Here is a 17,967-nt window from a genome sequence, read left to right on the forward strand (position 1 = left end):
AGTTTTGAATTTCTTTCAAATTTTCAACAAAACAATACTCGTACTGTATATGTCAAGTGACAAACGCTTCAAAATGGAAAATGGGAGACACATATCCCTATTGAGAAGTTGGCATATTCTTCTATTGCTAAGTTACCGTTCTGAGCCGATGTTCATTTGTGTTTTTTTTTTTTTTTTTTTGGTCTAATGTACACATCTATGCAGAAGTGCTCGCGTTTCATTTCTTTGCCCTTGTTTTTTATTGGTCGGACGGACGACTTCTCGACTTTCGAGTCATAGTGAAACTTTACCTTCTTAAGGTTTAATCATAAACTTATGGAACAAAAGTTCCTCCCTGTACGGACAGGTCTGGCTTCTTCGCAAGGTCTTGTCCAAGTCTTTCAACTTCCGATTTCAGAGCTGAGGACGACAACAAGGAAAACGATACGAAGAAGCTGAAGCTGAAGATGGGCTTCGTGGGTCTTGTTGAATTTGCCCTTCAATGCTTTGATGTTCTTGGATGGTATGCTTTGCTCTAAGAGAAACAGTTGATCAAATTTTTCTCAGAATATGATATAGTAAGCTTTTCATCATTTCCATGTTGTTTGTGATTTTTTCTTTTTTCTCTTGTCTTTTTATTTTTTTGCAGGCCTCCACTTGCTCTGCTGTATCCTCTGTAAGCCTCTCTGCCCCCACATACATTTTTATTTTAAAGAAACAATGTTTTTCTTTACCAAAATGGCCGTAATTTTTCGATATTACATTTGATGATGATTACTTGCTAATAATACTGCAATATCAATGTTGAAACAGTGATGAAGATCTCCTTGATGTTTATATTTTCTTTTGACAGATGTTGTACGATTAGGGCGATTGAGGCCAATTCTATTTCAGATTCTCAGAGGTTGAATGCTTATTGGGTTGTCTTCTCATTGATTTTGCTCTTTGAACATGCATTTATGAAGTTCCTTGAATGGTAATTCTGCTGATTATTTTATTGCATATTTTAGGCAAGAAAAGCTTTGACAGCACTTTCAGGCTAGTTATCATGAAATCCTTTCAGAAATGTGAATTTAATGTTGCGAGTTTCCCCCAAGTTTCGCTCAATTAATTTGATCGTCCATAATTTTATTTCTTAATACATACATTGGAAATAAAATTGAAAAAGGAATTACTGCTCTGAAAAATTGTCAGAAGTGAATTTGTGTGCATAATCCATTCATTGTGGTATTATTGAGACGAAACAGAGAGTTTCGTAAATAATTTTGAAGTTACTTTTCAAGATGGTTGTGATATATTATGCATGTTTTCATATATGTGGTAGCTTTCTGGTAATAAATTCACAATTATTTGGAGTAGCAGTTAGTTTAACAGATGTATGTATGAACACAATTGTAATATATTCATGTTTTAATATTTGACATTCTGCTTATTGCTTTTCTTTTTTCTTTTTCTAATTCAATTCAAACATGTGAAATGGATGTAATTCATCATCTTCAGATATCTGTCCCTGCAATGTGCATACTTCCATAAAATCTGCCGAGTTAGGTACCGGTCAGGTCCTTTTGGATATGGTGCTGCTGACATTTGTTACACAACTTTTCATTGTTCAATGATCATCTAGTTTTGTTTCCTATTTTTCCAAATCTGTACCTGGCAGGCTCCCACTGTGGCCGCACATTAGGCTAATGATTGTCTTCTGGTTGCTGATACCTCATTATGGTGGTGCATTTTATGTCTATAACCACCTTATCCGTCCATGCCTCTCCATGGACCTACAAATTGTTATCAACTGGTTCAACAAGCGGAAGAAATCCTCGTTTGACAGAGACAATTTTCTTGCCGAGGTGGAGAGATATGTAAAGGAGAATGGACCTGAAGCTCTGGAAAATATTGTTGCTTCCACAGTAAGTAGGTCGAATTCTATGAAGAAAATATTTTGTTATATATGAATAAGTTATTTCCTAGAATATGCACTTGTATAGATGCTTTGAACTGTGGAAAACCACATTCAGTTTTGGTTGTGAAAACCCTCTATGGAATCTTTGTATAGATGCTTTGACTAATAATACGTTTTTGCTTCAGTCTGAGAAAACAAAGTCAAGTCCCGATGCGAAAGAGTTCAAAGCAGTTTCTCTGGATAATAAAGAGGTACAGCATCCCTGATGCAACTCGTACAAAATTCATAGACTTTTCTATACACTCCAGTGGTTTTTCGTTGATGTCTGAATAAAGCGAAAATATATTGTGAATTTAAGTTTGCAATAGCCTAATCTATTAATTTGATGACCTAATGATGCAGAAGACACCTTTTGAAGGTGCTTATGGACTTAAGCCTCAAAATGTTCTTGACTTAGTTCCACTTCCAGAAGAGATGAAGATGAGTGATGATGGAGAGGGTTTGGCGGACCAAGTGAAAAGAGTGCATGAAGAAGTGAGGGCAGTTATAAAGGCTAGTAATGAGTCGTCTGCAGCCGCTGCCAATCAACACCGAAGAGTCAAAGATTTTGAAGAAGGTGACATGGTTTGGGTGCATTTGAAGAAGGAAAGATTTCCCAAAGGCACATACCATAAATTGAAGTCCAAGATGTTAGGGCCATATAAGGTGTTGAAGAAAATGAGCTCATTAGCTTACATGATAGAGCTGCCACCGGATCTCCAGATTAGCCCATATTTCAACTTGTCTGATTTGTATTTGTTTGAGGGATTTGATGAAGAAACAATTTCAATGGAGGCACAAATCCAGCAACTTCCAAAGGCACAAATAGATATTGTTGAGGATGTGTTGGATGTCAAAGTGGTGACGTCAAGGAAGGGTAACCAGTATAGGCGGTTCTTAGTGAAATGGTTGGGTAAGAATGCTACTGAGAATACTTGGATTGCTGAATATGATTTAAGGAGGATTTTTTCAGAGAGATATGCTGAAGTTGTTAAAGCTTTCTCGCCAGAGTCGACTTCTTCCCAACCTGGTGGAGTTGATGCAGGAGCATCTGTTCGTTAGCCAAGTCATTTCAACACACGCAGAAAACCCACAACCACAAAAGCTTTGGAAAATAAAAATGCCTAGTGAATTTTAGAGCAATCTCAAACTACATGGCAGAGCTTGATGAGATATAAAATAGAGAAGATCCAAAGAACATGAGACCCATGGATATGATAAAGTATTTTCTTTTTTTGGCCAAGCCTTCAAGGAAAAAGACTATGTCGTTTGTTGATGCAAAATCTAATTTTAATGATGTGGCGTTGGTAAACTTTTCTTTAAGCATAGTGCTTGATGAACAAGTAATCTGCTATTTGCATATATTTATAATAAAATCGTTCGTACAAAGTACACAAACACTCAACTCGAGAAATAATAAATATTAAGAATCTACCTGCATACTTACGATCGAAAACCTTCAACTTAATTACGCACGTACTAATTGTTAAGCCTATATCGTGTACACATTGAAACTCTGTGAACAAGACATACATATTCTTCATCAAGCCCTCTCCACAATGGTGACCGGAAAGCCACCTTTCATTTTTCCGGTGAGGTAGGCCACAAACTCTGGCTGGGCTCCACCCTCCCTCTCCACCGGGACCACTTTAAACCTCTTCAAAACCACACTCACCACCCTCTTCATCTGCAGAAACGCCATCTCCTTCCCCAAGCAGATCCTGGGCCCCGCCTGAAACACAGGGTAGCTGAACGAGTCCTTCCCGACAAACTTCCACTTGTGGGCCCCATTCTCCTCTCTCTCCAGCCACCTCTCGGGCCTGTACTCTGCCCAGTCCTCCCCCCAAATCTCCTCCATCCGCCCCATCGCGTACACGTGGTAGGTCACCGTCATTCCCTTCTTCACCTTCGTCCCGTCCGGCAAGACGTCGTCCTTCATAGCCTGTTTGCTGTCCGCGGCAACCGGCGGGTACAGCCTCATGCTCTCGCACAGCGCCGCGTGAGTGTACACCATCTCCTTCACCTCATCGTAACCCCCTGCGGCCGACTCCGACGACACCGTTCCGCTGATCTCCTTCAGAATCTCGTCTTCCACATGTTGGTTCTGCGAGAGTAGCCAGAAGAACCATGTGAGCGCTGCCGACGTGGTGTCTCGGCCGGCGAGGGTGAAGCTGATGACGATGTCGGTGACGAACTTTTCATCCGAGTGGCCTGAGCCTAAGAACCGGGAGAGGAGATCCACGGACTCTAGAGCCTTCGTCTCGCTCAGCTCTCGCTTCTTTTCCCTGACAATGGTGTTCGCGAACTCGCGAACTTCGGAGACCGCAGCTCGGAGGCGCTTCTCGGAGCCAATTCCGAGAAACCTTTTGAGCTTCCACACTTGGGGAAACGAACTGAACCTGTCGCCGCTGAATTGAACGGCGTCGTCGAAAGCCACTGCGAATTTGGCTTCGGGCAGGGTGGGTAGCAGGTAAGCCGGATCGTATCCAAATGCGATTCTGCAGATGTTATCGAAGGCGAAGCGTTGGAGAATGTCTTGGAAGTCGAGAATTAAATTGTTGGTGGCGGCGGCGGAGAGAATGGGAATGAGGCGGTCGGAGAGCTCGGTGTCCACGACCTGTTCGACGAATTTACGCAGAGACTTGGTGTTGAATTCGTGGCTGGAGACTTGGCGCTGGAACTTCCAGTTGTCGCCGTCGGCGTTGAATATGCCGTCGCCGAGGAGGTCGGTGAGGGTGGTGCGGATGGTGTTGCCTTTTTCGTAGATGGGGAAATGGGTCTTGAGGATGTGCTGGACGACAGTGGGGTTGGCCGTGACGACGAAGTGCTTGCCCAGAGAGTGGTGGAGGGTGAAGGTGTTTGATGGCGAGCTTCGGAGGAGGTCTGTGAACCATGAGAGCCTGCGTTCATGGTTTTTGGAGAGGGTTATGAAAGAGCCGATTATTGGGTATGATTTGGGGAGCTTGGTGTTGTTGCTGGTTTTGGGGTTTGGTTGTGATGAAGCCTTGAAGACGAAGAAGAAAAGTAAGGGAAGGAGGACCAGGGAGGCCAAGGTTAAGAGCTGAAGAAACATGGCTGATAATGGCAGTAAAATGGAAGTCTTTTTTGGGATGTTCGACGAAATGCCTGACTGAAGTAATGGGTTTGTACAGCTTGGTAGTGCTTCTGGTTTGTGATTTCTTGATGAAAAGGTGGCAAGGTTTGGTTGCTATTTGTAGTGTCCCTTTGGTTTGATTGGATTGGATTCGATCATAAAAGAAAATTTTAGACTTTTCAATCAAACAATTACCTGGAAAGTATGCTTGACTAGACTTAGCTCCATAAACAGCTTCCGGGATTTATGTTCACATAATGACAAAGACGTCGATACGTAAGCAAAGTTGTCATGATGGTTGAGAAGTTCATGTAGTAACCACCTATTTAACAGGTATAGGGTTTTATATAAAAGGTCTCAATGTTATTAGAAATGAAATCATTTATTATATAAAACTTTCTATTTTGTTAAGTTTTCGATGTGAGACTCGTGTATTTTTTAAAAGTATGGTGAACCAAAAAACCTATATTGTCTTGGGCCCTTACCTTCCGTTGGTCTCTTGATAATATCATGAATTGGTGACAATAATATGACAATTTGAGTTTCTATAATTTCTCTTCTTTTTATGTGATCCTCTCACTATATACTATTTGTTTGTGTTTGCTTTAAGAAAGTAGAAGCAACCCTGCTTTGCAAAGTTCCCTCTTCATTGTTTGAACTGCTACCACGAAATAAAATAGGTAAAAGCATTTTCAGATAATAAAAAATAATTCAAACATTAGAAGTTCTTATGAGTTATAAAAGCATTCGGAACGTTTCTTAACAAAGGTATTTTGATGAAGTACTTGGGTTTTTATGAAAAATTTCAGTGTATTTATGATAGAAGCAGTAAAAATGATTGAAAAGAAACTCTTTCTAGACAAGTATTTACAAATGGGTTCTAACATGATTCTTGTGTTTGTATTCATCATCTTTTATTTTTGTATGTTTTTCTTTCTACTACGTAAGCAAAACCGTCACAATGAGGGTCGTTATCAGCTGTGACAATGGCACATTGCTGTTTCTTCGTTATGGGAGTTTTCTATGGTCAATGTACGGTCACCAATGGATTGGGGAAAGGCCTGTAAGCCTTTTGAAACTTGAAAGCTTAGCTAGGAAATATCCACCAATCCCATTTTACACGTCATGTTCCAAAAGTCAAAGAATACATTATTGCCAAGGTCATCGAATTATTATATGTAACCACCAAGAAATTTACTTAGCAAAGGAACTTCTTACATCGTGTGCTCGTGTGACTAGTTATTGTAAAATGAATGTTGTTTATACATGTTACATGTTAGAACTTTTCGTTCCTATGTTGGGTTTGCATACTTTAATTTACTTAGCAAACAAATGGAATTTGGTCGATAAGAGATACAAGCAGTCCTGTGTTGCAAACCCGAATTTGCATGACGCTATTTGAGAAAACTTTGGGGTAAACTCTCTAAACTGACTATAAAAGATCTGCTTGAATTTACAATGGAAGTGGCTTGGACACATAATGGAGCCAACCTTGGAGAAGAAGAAATAGGAACTACATAAAAATGCTAATTTTACAGCCTTATAGAAAAACATGAAACTTAAAACCTGCCAGCTCTGCAATCAAACAAAGTGAAGGGCCAAATAGACCCAACAGTAGAAAAAAGAAGATGCAAAATTGAGCTTCCAAGATGGGAAAGCTATGTCCTATTATAGACCCTTTTTTTTTTTTTTTTTTCTTTTTCCTTCCAAGAGTTTTGGCTGGTACCTGTACATGAAATTCATTTTGGTTTTTCATGATTGTAGGTGATCGAAGGAATGCAATTGATTTCTTCATTTTTGCACTCAGATGATCGCTGATTGAAACTCGAAGCATTGGTTTTGATTTCTGCCTTTGTATTTCAAATAAATCTGAGAAAAAAAATGCATGAATGGTAAATGCAGGAAAACATATTTTGAAAGAATGTAGGAAAATTATGCAGACGGCAAAAGCACATTTAAATTATGCAGAAATTATGTAGGATGTGTTGGATGTCAAAGAGGTGACGTCAAGGAGGGGTAACCAATATAGGCGGTTTTTAGTGAAATGGTTGGGTAAAAATGCTACTGAGAATACTTGGATTGCTGAATATGATTTAAAGAGGATTGTTCCAGAGAGATATGCTGAAGTTGTTAAAGCTTTTTCGCCAGAGTCGACTTCTTCCCAACCTGGTGGAGTTGATGCAGAGCCAAGTCATTTCAACACACGCAGAAAACCCACAATCACAAAAGCTTTGGAAAATAAAAATGCCTAGTGAATTTTAAGGCAATCTCAAACTACATGGCAGAGCTTGATGAGATATAAAATAGAGAAGATCCAAAGAACATGAGACCCATGGATATGATAAAAAGTATTTTCTTTCTTTTTCTGGAACAACTAATGTTTAGATAATTCCCAGGAAATTTTATTGATGAGAGGATTTTGATATCATCACAATTTACATCATATGGTAGATAATTTCTATCGACAAACAAGCCCTTTTTGTAAGTAGGCCTAGCTAGCCAACGCGGGGAACCGTGGTGACGACGCCGTTTTCATCAACCCAGACCCGGACCCGGTTGCACCTCAACTCTTGGGTGATTATAGTTCCTTCAGGGATGACAATTGCATGAACATCAGGCTTCTCTTGCTCTATCTTTGCCGCTGCAACTTCCCCATATTCTCCGACTAGCTCTGGCCATGAACTCTTACCTACATCGAAATCAAACAAAAACATTTATTTCATTTCCATAATTAATTACAATAATTATTATTGACTAATAATCTACCTAAATTTATTGTATTATTACCTGGACAATATGCGGATGCCATTCTTCTTTCTCCCTCCCTCACACTCTCATCAGTCTGATACATAAATATGTAATATATATTTGCGATGGTATTTATTTTAAAGAAATTGAAGGAGGTTTCATTAGCAGACACGTCAGACGTGACATGTCAATGACTCCGCGAGCTCCATGTCCATTTGTCCTTCATGCACACACATAGTTTTGGACCGACCTCGTATTTCATTGATTAGAGCACTTCCACCCTCCCTTTTGCCATAGTTTTGGCCTAGCTACAAAAACAATCCCCACTAAGTAAAAGTTCCCATGACAAGAAGTGAGCCTACAAAACGGGGTAAGACTTATTTGGACTGCTGTTTTGACAAGCTAATGGTATGTTGTTGTCTCGGCAAGCTGATGTGAGCAACTAATTTAAATATCAAAAATATTTTATAAAAAATATTTAAAAAATTTAGAAATTTTTTTTTTCTATAAATAACTAACAATATTCTTCACTTCCCACATTAAAATTCATATAAATTCCTCTCCTTATATCTCATATAAATAGTGTTTGTTCTTGAGTTGCCATGGCAATCACTATTCATATAAACAGTGTTTACCTTGTCTTTTGCCATAGCACAATGGAATGGAAGTGCTCTTAATTATGTGTCTCTTTTTTATAATTAATTGAACATATTTGTTTAATTATCGTTTATATTAAGGTATGAGAAAAATTTAGCAATCTCCTTTTGAATTATACCCCTTATCATTCTATTTTTGTGCTATGTACTTTTAATTTGTTTTTCAACTCCTCTAATCTTTCAAAATGTGTTAATATACTTTTTCAGTCAATTTTGTAACATGTGTCATTTTGTAAGAGGCCACATCTTGTGTGGAGAAGGAATGACTCCTGATATATCAGGAGCCAAACATTCTCCTAATTTTATGAGCATAAATGTCAATTCACTCAACATGACTTCCAATTGACTATTCGATTGGGGGTAAAGCTGAAAACGGTCAAAATGCGAGTGAAAATGAGGTGTGAAAGGAAGAATGTCCATTTGAGTGGGTCAAATCATACATTAACGTGAATGAACAGAAATGCCCTTAAATTTAAGGAAGCAATTAATATAGTTGACAAAAAGAACATTGACGTGTTTTGAAAGATGATGAACGTTTGGAACAAGTTAAGAAAGACCAAGTGGAACAAAATCTATAGTTGAGGGAGCATGGGTAAACTTTTCTTTAAACATAGTGCTTGATGAACAAGTAATCTGCTAATTGCATACTCAACTCAAGAAATAATAATAATTAAGAATCTACCTGCATGCTTACGATCGTAAACCTTCAACTTAATTACGCACGTACTAATTAAACCAACGATGTAGCTATTGTTAAGCCTACATCGTGTACACACTGAAACTCTGTGAACAAAACATACATATTCTTCATCAAGCCCTCTCCACAATGGTGACCGGAAAGCCACCTTTCATTTTTCCGGTGAGGTAGGGCACAAACTCTGGCGGGGCTCCACCCTCCCTCTCCACCGGAACCACCTTAAACCTCTTCAAAACCGCACTCACCACCCTCTTCATCTGCAGAAACGCCATCTCCTTCCCCAAGCAGATCCTGGGCCCCGCCTGAAACACAGGGTAGCTGAACGAGTCCCTCCCGACAAACTTCCATTTGTGGGCCCCATTCTCCTCTCTCTCCAGCCACCTCTCGGGCCTGTACTCTGCCCAGTCCTCCCCCCAAATCTCCTTCATCCGCCCCATCGCGTACACGTGGTAGGTCACCGCCATTCCCTTCTTCACCTTCGTCCCGTCCGGCAAAACGTCGTCCTTCATCGCCTGTTTGCTGTCCGCGGCAACCGTCGGGTATAGCCTCATGCTCTCGCACAGCGCCGCGTGAGTGTATACCATCTCCTTTACCTCGTCGTAACCCCCTGCGGCCGACTCCAACTCCGCCATTCCGCTGATCTCCTTTAGAATCTCGTCTTCCACATGTGGGTTCTGCGAGAGTAGCCAGAAGAACCATGTGAGAGCTGCCGACGTGGTGTCTCGGCCGGCGAGGGTGAAGCTGATGACGATGTCGGTGACGAACTTTTCATCCGAGTGGCCTGAGCTTAAGAACCGGGAGAGGAGATCCACGGACTCTAGCCTTCGTCTCGCTCAGCTCTCGCTTCTTTTCCCTGACAATGGTGTTCGCGAACTTCGGAGACCGCAGCTCGGAGGCGCTTCTCGGAGCCAATTCCGAGAACCCTTTTGAGCTTTCACACTAGGGGTAACGAACTGAACCTGTCGCTGCTGATTTGAACGGCGTCGTCGAAGGCCACTGCTAATTTGGCTTGGGGCAGAGAGGGTAGCAGGTAAGCCGGGTTGTATCCAAATGCGATTCTGCAGATGTTATCGAAGGCGAAGTGTTGGAGAATGTCTTGGAAGTCGAGAATTGAATTGTTGGTGGCGGGGGTGGAGAGAATGGGAATAAGGTGGTCGGAGAGCTCGGTGTCCACGACCTGTTCGACGAATTTACGCAGAGACTTGGTGTTGAATTCGTGGCTGGAGACTTGGCGCTGGAACTTCCAGTTGTCGCCGTCCGCGTTGAAGATGCCGTCGCCGAGGAGGTCGGTGAGGATGGTGCGGAAGGTGTTGCCTTTTTCGTAGATGGGGAAATGGGTCTTGAGGATGTGCTGGACGACAGTGGGGTTGGCCGTGACGACGAAGTGCTTGCCCATAGAGTGGAGGGTGAAGGTGTTTGATGGCGAGCTTTGGAGGAGGTCTGTGAACCATGGGAGCCTGCGTTCATGGTTTTTGTAGAGGGTTATGAAAGAGCCGATTATTGGGTATGATTTGGGGAGCTTGGTGTTGTTGCTGGTTTTGGGGTTTGGTTGTGATGAAGCCTTGAAGACGAAGAAGAAAAGTAGGGGAAGGAGGACCAGGGAGGCCAAGGTTAAGAGCTGAAGAAACATGGCTGATAATGGCAGAAAAATGGAAGTCTTATTTTGGGTGTTCGACGAAATGGCTGACTGAAGTAATGGGTTTGTACTGCTTGGTAGTGCTTCTGGTTTGTGATTTCTTGATGAATAGGTGGCAAGGTTTGGTTGCCATTATAGTGTCACTTTGGTTTGGTTTGATTGGATTGGATTGGAAGTCTTTGCTTCATAAAGAGCTTCACGGACTTATGAAATGTTCACAGAATGACAAAGACGTCGATACGTAAGCAAAGTCGTCATGATGGTTCGATTGGACTAGACGCAGGCACATGTATGTGTAAACACTTAAGAGGCACCGACCTATGCGCTCTTTACGTGGGACCACTTTTTAGTGGACCATACGTGCAACCAATTTCGTATTAGTTATCTTTTTTTTTTCTTTATTTGGGGTTTGTTTGATTTTGGTTCAATTTGGAATTTTTGGTTTGATTTGGGTTTAATCTGGCCTAGTCAACCGGCCCGTTTTGATACCATATTAAGACTTCAGAGGAGCGGATTTTTGGCCCACCACTAGCAACATCGATATTATTGCTAACATAATCACTTGTTTAATATGTGTAGGGTTTTATACAAAAAGCCTCGATGTTATTATGAGTAAAACTATTTATTATATGGAACATTCTATTTTGTTAAGTTTCCAATGTGCGACTTGTGTATTCTTTAACACTATGGTGAACCAAAAAACATGTATTGTCTTGGGCCCTTATCTTCCCTTGGTCTCTTGATAATATTATGGATTGGTGACAATAATATGACAATTTGAGTTTCTCTCATTTCTCTTCTTTTTCTGTGATCCTCTCACTATATACTATTTGTTTGTGTTTGCTTTAAGACAGTAGAAGCAACCCTGCTTTGCAAAGTCCCCCTTCATTGTTTGAATTGCTACTGGGAAATAAAATGGGTAAAAGATTTTTCAGAATAATAAAAAATGATTCAAACATTAGAAGTTCTTATGGGTTATAAAAGCATTCGGAACGCTTCTTAACAAAGGCACATTGATGAAGCACTTGGGTTTTTATGAAAAATTTCAGTGTATTTTTGATAGAAGCAGTAAAAACAGTTATGAGCAGAAACGCTTTCTAGACAAGTATTTACAAAGAGTGCTGCTAAACGAATCCTAAAATTAACTGAGTACACCCTACTACCAAACTATTTATTGAATTACTAATTTACCCTAATATAAAATGACCAAAAATGATATATTGAATTATGAAACAAATAAAATTTTAATAAATACACCTTACTCACTATATTCAACCCTTATCAGATGTAGAAAAGTCTTCATATTGCTTGGTGCTCACAAATAACGCAACGAGTACTAGTTTAGAATTGGTATTACGAAATTAAAGATTTTGATGAAATCCAAAATTTGAAAAGATGGCACAAATTCATGTAAAAAGAGAAATTTGGTTTAGGATTGGTACTAGAGTGTTGTACTATGGCTATTTTTGGAAGTTAAATGAGGTGTACTTAGTTAATTTTATATTTTAATTAAAATATTAGAATTAACTTAAATGATATGATGTACTCAGTTAATTTTAAGGTTCGTTTAGCAACACTCTTTATAAATGGGTTCTAACATGATTCTTGTGTTTGTATTCATTATTTTTGTATGTTTTTCTTTCCACTACGTAAGCAAAACCGTCACAAAGGCAATGAGGGTCGTTATCATCTGTGACAATGGCACATTACTGTTTCTTCGTTATGGGAGTTTTCTATGTTCAATGTACGGTCACCAAAGGATTGGACAAAGGCCTGTAAGCCTTTTGAAACTTGAAAGCTTAGCCAGGAAGTATCCACCAATCCCGTTGCACACGTCGTGTTCCAAAAGTCAAGGAACGCATTATTGCCAAGGTCATTGAGTTATTATATGTAACCACCAAGCAATTTACTTAGCAAAGGAACTTCTTACATAGTGTGCTCGTGTGATTAGTTATTGTGAGATGAATGTTGTTTATACATGTTACATCTTAAAACTTTTCGTTCCTATGTTGGATTTGCATACTTTAATTTACTTAGCAAACAAATGGAATTTGGTCGATAAGAGATACAAGCAGTCCGGTGTTGCAAACCCAAATTTGCATGACGCTATTTGAGAAAACTTTGGGGTAAACTCTCTAAACTGACTATAAAAGATCTGCTTGAATTTACAATGGAAGTGGCTTGGACAAATAATGGAGCCAACCTTGGAGAAGAAGAAATAGGAACTACATAAAAATGCTAATTTTACAGCCTTATAGAAAAACATGGAACTTAAAACCTGCCAGCTCTCCAATCAAACAAAGTGAAGGGCCAAATAGACCCAACAGTGGAAAAAAGAAGATGCAAAATTGAGCTTCCAAGATGGGAAAGCTATGTCCTATTATAGACCCTTTTTTTTTTTTTCTTCCAAGAGTTTTGGCTGGTACCTGTACATGAAATTCATTTTGGTTTTTCATGATTGTAGGTGACCGAAGGAATGCAATTGATTTCTTCATTTTTGCACTCAGATGATCACTGATTGAAACTCGAAGCATTGGTTTTGATTTCTGCCTTTGTATTTCAAATAAATCTGAGAAAAAAAATGCATGAATGGTAAATGCAGGAAAACATATTTTGAAAAAATGTAGGAAAATTATGCAGAAAGCAAAAGCACATTTAAGTCTTTTGATAACATACTTACCATGTGATGGTGCATCTGAGGTTAGGAAACAGACTGACATCTGAAAGCGGTCCCAATTTTTCGCAATTCTCGCAGCTGATGAGCTATGTCTTGAACAAACCGTAGGCCTTCATTTCCATTTTGAAGAGAGTAAAGCATGTGCTCAAGAAAATCATGATCAGTCTCTAGTGCCTCCAACCTATCATTAAGGTCTGAGATTTCATTTTCCAGAACAACCAACTCGGTTTCTCTATGATCCATGAAATCATTTTGCCCATGGAAATCGGAATCATTTTTTTCTTCATGGTCTAAACTTTCAGAATGAGCTGGCCCCTCTTGAGCAGCAGAGCTTCCGTTAGATACATGTAAATCTTTTTGTCCATGCACAACATTCTCTTCAACCTGACCATTTAATAGAACCCTCTCTTTTATAGGAGTCTCTTCTTGAATTGGTTCATCATCCATATACTTTCTAGGCTGCCCACCATTAGGCATGTTGGAGGGAACCCCATTACAGGAAATTTCAGAAAGCTTCCTCTCCAAGCTCTTCAAACAATTTGAAATGTATAATTTTTCATCCTCAAACTCTAAAAGCGTAGTTTCAGAAAAAAGACAATCATTACTAGCTTCAGGTACCTCAGTATCCATTGAGTTACAAGCAACTTCAACATCCTTTTCTATGCCGGGCACAACAGTACTTGAGTTGCAAGTAACTTCGACATCATTCTTTATGATGGGCACATCAGTACTCTCAGTGGTGTCAATTTCACCCTTCAAATCAGAGCTTTTGAGCGGCATATTCTCCATTGTTTCATCTGGGACATCAAACTTTGAAAATTCTAGCTCTGCTTCCAAGTCCTGTATCTCTTTCTCCTTTTCAGCCAGGAGATCATTGGCTTTTTCCAGTGCGTCTACATCAAACTCAGCCTGCTCTTCCATCATTCTTAAGTACTGAAGGGCCTCCATATGAATTGCAGCTTTCTCTTCTTGCAGCTTCGTGATCATGGCCATTGCCTGATTTGCAGCAATTGTGGAAGCACTCCTTTCTTCCTCTAATTCCTTATACAACTCCTTTATGCATTTTCTGTAATATTCAACCTGTCGTTTTAACCGATCATCTAGACTTTCACCTTCAATTTCACTGACATAGCCTTCATCCAGAGATTCAAGAGCAGATTCTACTGATGCTGATGTATGAAGCATTGGCTTTGGATTAGATTTGGAAGCATCAGTTACCTGCTTTTCATCAGCGCAACCATTTACCCCAGACATTGTATTATTTGATGATAAATTACTCTCCTGAGCAGAAGAAATTTGTGAAGCCAACGGTTTCAGTTCCCCATTAACTCTATCAGGTTCCTTCAATGTAGGTTCTTTAACAATACCAGACAAATCTGCTTCTTTACCGGTGGCTGCTGACTCAGACACAGCATTTACACTAATATGATTTGGCTTTACAAGAGCTGGATCATCTATGATAGGATCAGTTTTAGCAGATGCTCCATCTGTTGCCCTTATAGACTTCAAAAGTTCATCGTTCTTATTGGTGGATGCATGTCCAATGTCGCTTGTCCCAGTACCATCTGCTAAAAATTTCAAAAAAGGAGCAATGTAATATTTATCAATGGCATGCATGAGAGAGAGAGAGAGAGAGAGAGAGAGAATTTAGACATCTCTGATGATTCCCCAACTAACAAGTGTCATCTAGAGTAATAAGTTCATAACTCAAGTGAATTGGAATCCTAAGATGAGGAAGGTTGAGCTTACTTTTTTCAACAACATTAGATGATGGAGGGGCATCATCTGGTGAAATAAGCTCAGCTAATGCAGAAGGATTGGACGTCCAACTCGCTTGCTGCCAGTTAGGCTCATCGAAGCCATTCTCAACAGCAACATTGGCACCCAAGACCTTTACCTCAGAGGCCTTGCTACCATCTGGCTGCACACATGGATCAGAAGGTGAAGGTTTGTGTTTGTAGGAAACATTGCTCTGCTTTGCTGGATTCAAACCTTCCACTGGTACTTTGAATGGATTTTCTGAAGCACATTGAACTACAAATCGTTCCCTCTTAGGCTCATGAATTCCACTGATGAAACTGCTCCCATCGTCGTCATCAGAAAATGGAAACTCAGAGTCAGTATCAGAACTAATCTTCAACTCAGTGTATCCTACATGTGACAAGGGATCCCAGCCAATTTTTCCCGGAAAACGGGCAGAGTCAGTATTAGAACAAACCCTCAACTCAGTGTATCCTCCTACATGTGACATGGGATCCCAGCCAACTCTTCCAGGACCACGAACAGTTACTGAGGCAGGAAATTTATCCCTCATCTTCTTTGAACCATCCCGACGAGGTAAACGGCTACGGGTTGAAAAACGTGGCAAAGGAATATTAGGTTTGGGACTAGGTGATTTCCGTCGCAGTCCTTGAGCATTTTCTCTAGGTCTCCGATGCCTACTGCAATAAGAGCATGGACTTGCACCCACAGAACTATGAACAAAATTTCTCTTCTGGTTGGACCTCTTAGAACCGGAACTTTGAAGATCCAATCCTGACTTACCATCCAAAAGAATGTGCGTTTCTGGGTTGGAATCTTCACAAGTTTCATTTCCATCGTGCTTACCATAAACTTGACGAGCTATCCAAGACGAGAGCTCTGATATGTGGTTGCTGCAAAGTAGATCCTGATAAAGTTGAGGTTTTTCGTTGCCTATAACATGTTCAAACCTCGAGCAAAAGATGCAAGGCTTTTGCAAATTGCAATAGTTTGCAAACTTAGTCAGCAGATAGGATAATAGTCCATTGACAAGCAGAAGAAATATAAAAAACCATTCACATGCTGCAGATGTTAGAATGGCTACAAACCCCTCTAAGTTCTTCTGCACTTGTACAGAAGAATTTTCCTTTGCTGCCATCTGCCTAACAATTGCTCTAGAATCTCATGACCTTCCAGTTAGGAAAACTCAAGGAAATCACTGGTTGATCAAGATAATAGATGCTCCTACCCTCCCAAATCAAAGTTAAGCATCCCATCTTCAACCGGCCAAAGCAAGAAACAAGGAATCAATTAGGAACATCAAAACCACAGCATTGCAGTTAAGCTACAAACAACAAAAAAAGGAATTAAAAACAACAATGTTTTTTTTTAAAAAATTCAATGCAGACCATATGTAATTGTGCATCACCAACCATGATAGAAGCTACTAACAGCAAGTCCCAGAACAAAACCACCCATCAAACTCTCACCACCCCAACTGTGCGATATAATGACAAATCAACTAACAACGATAAACTTAAATAGAAACCAAAGGAAACTCACCTAACCTAATCAATGTGATCAACCAAACCCAGATTCAGTTCAAGAAAACCTATTTTGTGTGATTCAAAAACAAAGCAAGAAACTTTCAGCAAATTCTAATGTTTTCATGCATTTCAAAGATTACCCACCATAGAAATTTCTCCGCATAATTGTATAAAATGAAGGAATGAACAAAACAACCCACACACAGATATGATCATCAAAAGGGTACCATCCAACACAATGCACATTGCGATTTCAGAAAACAAATTAAACCAAATAGTCTGATCCTAAACAGAATGAAATTTTACATCTTTTATACATTTCGCGGAAAAAGGAGGGCAGAAAAAAAAAAGAAAAAGAAAAAAAAAAAGCGGGCTTACCTGATATGGAAGCTTGACGGAGGATCAAAAGGTGAAAGAGGAAGAAATGCAAATATGGATTAAAAGCATAATGAAAAGAAATCTGTAAAAAGAAAATTGAAAAAACAAAAGGAAGAAGTAGGCGGAATTACGAGCAGGTCCTTAGCGTGGGAAAGTGACTGACCGTTGAAACCAACCGTCTGAGATTTGTTTGGATGCCAATAAAAGCGAAGCTCCAAGGTCAGCTGGTTTTATGTATTGTTAGTTGCGCACGAAATAACACGTAATAAAAATCATGAAATGTGGCCACCCATCCTATTTTATTGTGATAGATAAGATAGTCATTAAGTTATGTATTATTGGATACATTTTCAATAATATATATGATGAAAAATTCAAAACTATTTATTTGAAGTGCATCTGTACGTGAGAATATATATGAATGAAACAAGCGAATGATATATGTATCATCCTTGAAAGTACATGCTCATGTGTAGAATATGTAAATAATGCATTCACTTTACCTATATACAACAAGTTTACTCAAAGGTCATGTTTAGTGATCGAGATTAGATTGAAATGTGAGATAAAATTGAATTGCATCAAATTGAAGAAAATAACACAAATGCGTTTGATATGATACATGATAGAATTATGATCATATCCAACTCATCGCTCTTCTAGCCGATATTGCTGGTACGATGGTTGGGGGCACGAATAGGTTCACCTGTCAACAGCGGCGGACCTAGAAATTTTTCAAAGAAGAGGCAATATTTCAAAGTCTAAAATGATATTAAAAAAGGCTAAAAACACTATATTAATCACATTAACCAATTCATCATGTTAATTATATACAAATAAACACAACATTGAAATATTAATCATTTAATCAAACCA

The 17,967-nt window shown here is 39.5% G+C and overlaps 4 protein-coding genes and 1 pseudogene across 10 annotated transcripts; 1 reads left to right on the forward strand and 4 right to left on the reverse strand.

Moving 5' to 3' along the window:
• Positions 1-256: 256 nt before the first annotated feature.
• LOC117637155 lies at positions 257-3,206 on the forward strand. 4 transcript variants are annotated; one of them, XM_034371975.1, is made up of 7 exons: positions 257-502; positions 629-655; positions 833-883; positions 1,480-1,527; positions 1,640-1,886; positions 2,065-2,130; positions 2,282-3,206. In XM_034371975.1, exons 1-7 carry the CDS (start codon positions 447-449, stop codon positions 2,978-2,980), a joined length of 1,194 nt encoding a protein of 397 aa, XP_034227866.1. In that variant the 5' UTR covers positions 257-446; the 3' UTR covers positions 2,981-3,206. The 4 variants fall into 4 exon arrangements, with proteins under 4 accessions (XP_034227866.1, XP_034227863.1, XP_034227864.1 ...); XM_034371972.1 differs by lacking the exon at positions 1,480-1,527 and having other exon boundaries at positions 833-955; XM_034371973.1 differs by lacking the exon at positions 1,480-1,527 and having other exon boundaries at positions 833-955; positions 2,285-3,206.
• Positions 3,207-3,254: 48 nt separating this feature from the next.
• LOC117637153 (cytochrome P450 94A2-like) lies at positions 3,255-5,213 on the reverse strand. Its single transcript, XM_034371971.1, has one exon. It carries the CDS (start codon positions 4,989-4,991, stop codon positions 3,462-3,464), a length of 1,530 nt encoding a protein of 509 aa, XP_034227862.1. The 5' UTR covers positions 4,992-5,213; the 3' UTR covers positions 3,255-3,461.
• Positions 5,214-6,715: 1,502 nt separating this feature from the next.
• LOC117637151 (probable myosin-binding protein 4) lies at positions 6,716-17,259 on the reverse strand. Of its 4 annotated transcripts, none has more exons than XM_034371969.1 (4): positions 17,092-17,259; positions 15,176-16,443; positions 13,430-14,994; positions 6,716-6,881 (listed from the first exon to the last, which is right to left on the reverse strand). In XM_034371969.1, exons 2-3 carry the CDS (start codon positions 16,323-16,325, stop codon positions 13,451-13,453), a joined length of 2,694 nt encoding a protein of 897 aa, XP_034227860.1. In that variant the 5' UTR covers positions 16,326-16,443; positions 17,092-17,259; the 3' UTR covers positions 6,716-6,881; positions 13,430-13,450. The 4 variants fall into 4 exon arrangements, with proteins under 4 accessions (XP_034227860.1, XP_034227858.1, XP_034227859.1 ...); XM_034371967.1 differs by lacking the exon at positions 6,716-6,881 and adding an exon at positions 13,139-13,318 and having other exon boundaries at positions 17,092-17,258; XM_034371968.1 differs by lacking the exon at positions 6,716-6,881 and adding an exon at positions 13,139-13,318 and having other exon boundaries at positions 15,176-16,511; positions 17,092-17,258.
• Positions 7,352-8,015, reverse strand: LOC117637157 (inhibitor of trypsin and hageman factor-like). The gene is made up of 2 exons (XM_034371978.1): positions 7,800-8,015; positions 7,352-7,701 (listed from the first exon to the last, which is right to left on the reverse strand). The coding sequence occupies exons 1-2, from the start codon at positions 7,861-7,863 to the stop codon at positions 7,508-7,510; spliced, it is 258 nt and encodes an 85-aa protein (XP_034227869.1). The 5' UTR covers positions 7,864-8,015; the 3' UTR covers positions 7,352-7,507.
• LOC117637154 lies at positions 8,963-11,003 on the reverse strand (annotated as a pseudogene).
• Positions 17,260-17,967: the final 708 nt, after the last annotated feature.

This window comes from Prunus dulcis, chromosome 8 (assembly GCF_902201215.1).
Source record: "Prunus dulcis chromosome 8, ALMONDv2, whole genome shotgun sequence".
NCBI lineage: Eukaryota > Viridiplantae > Streptophyta > Magnoliopsida > Rosales > Rosaceae > Prunus > Prunus dulcis.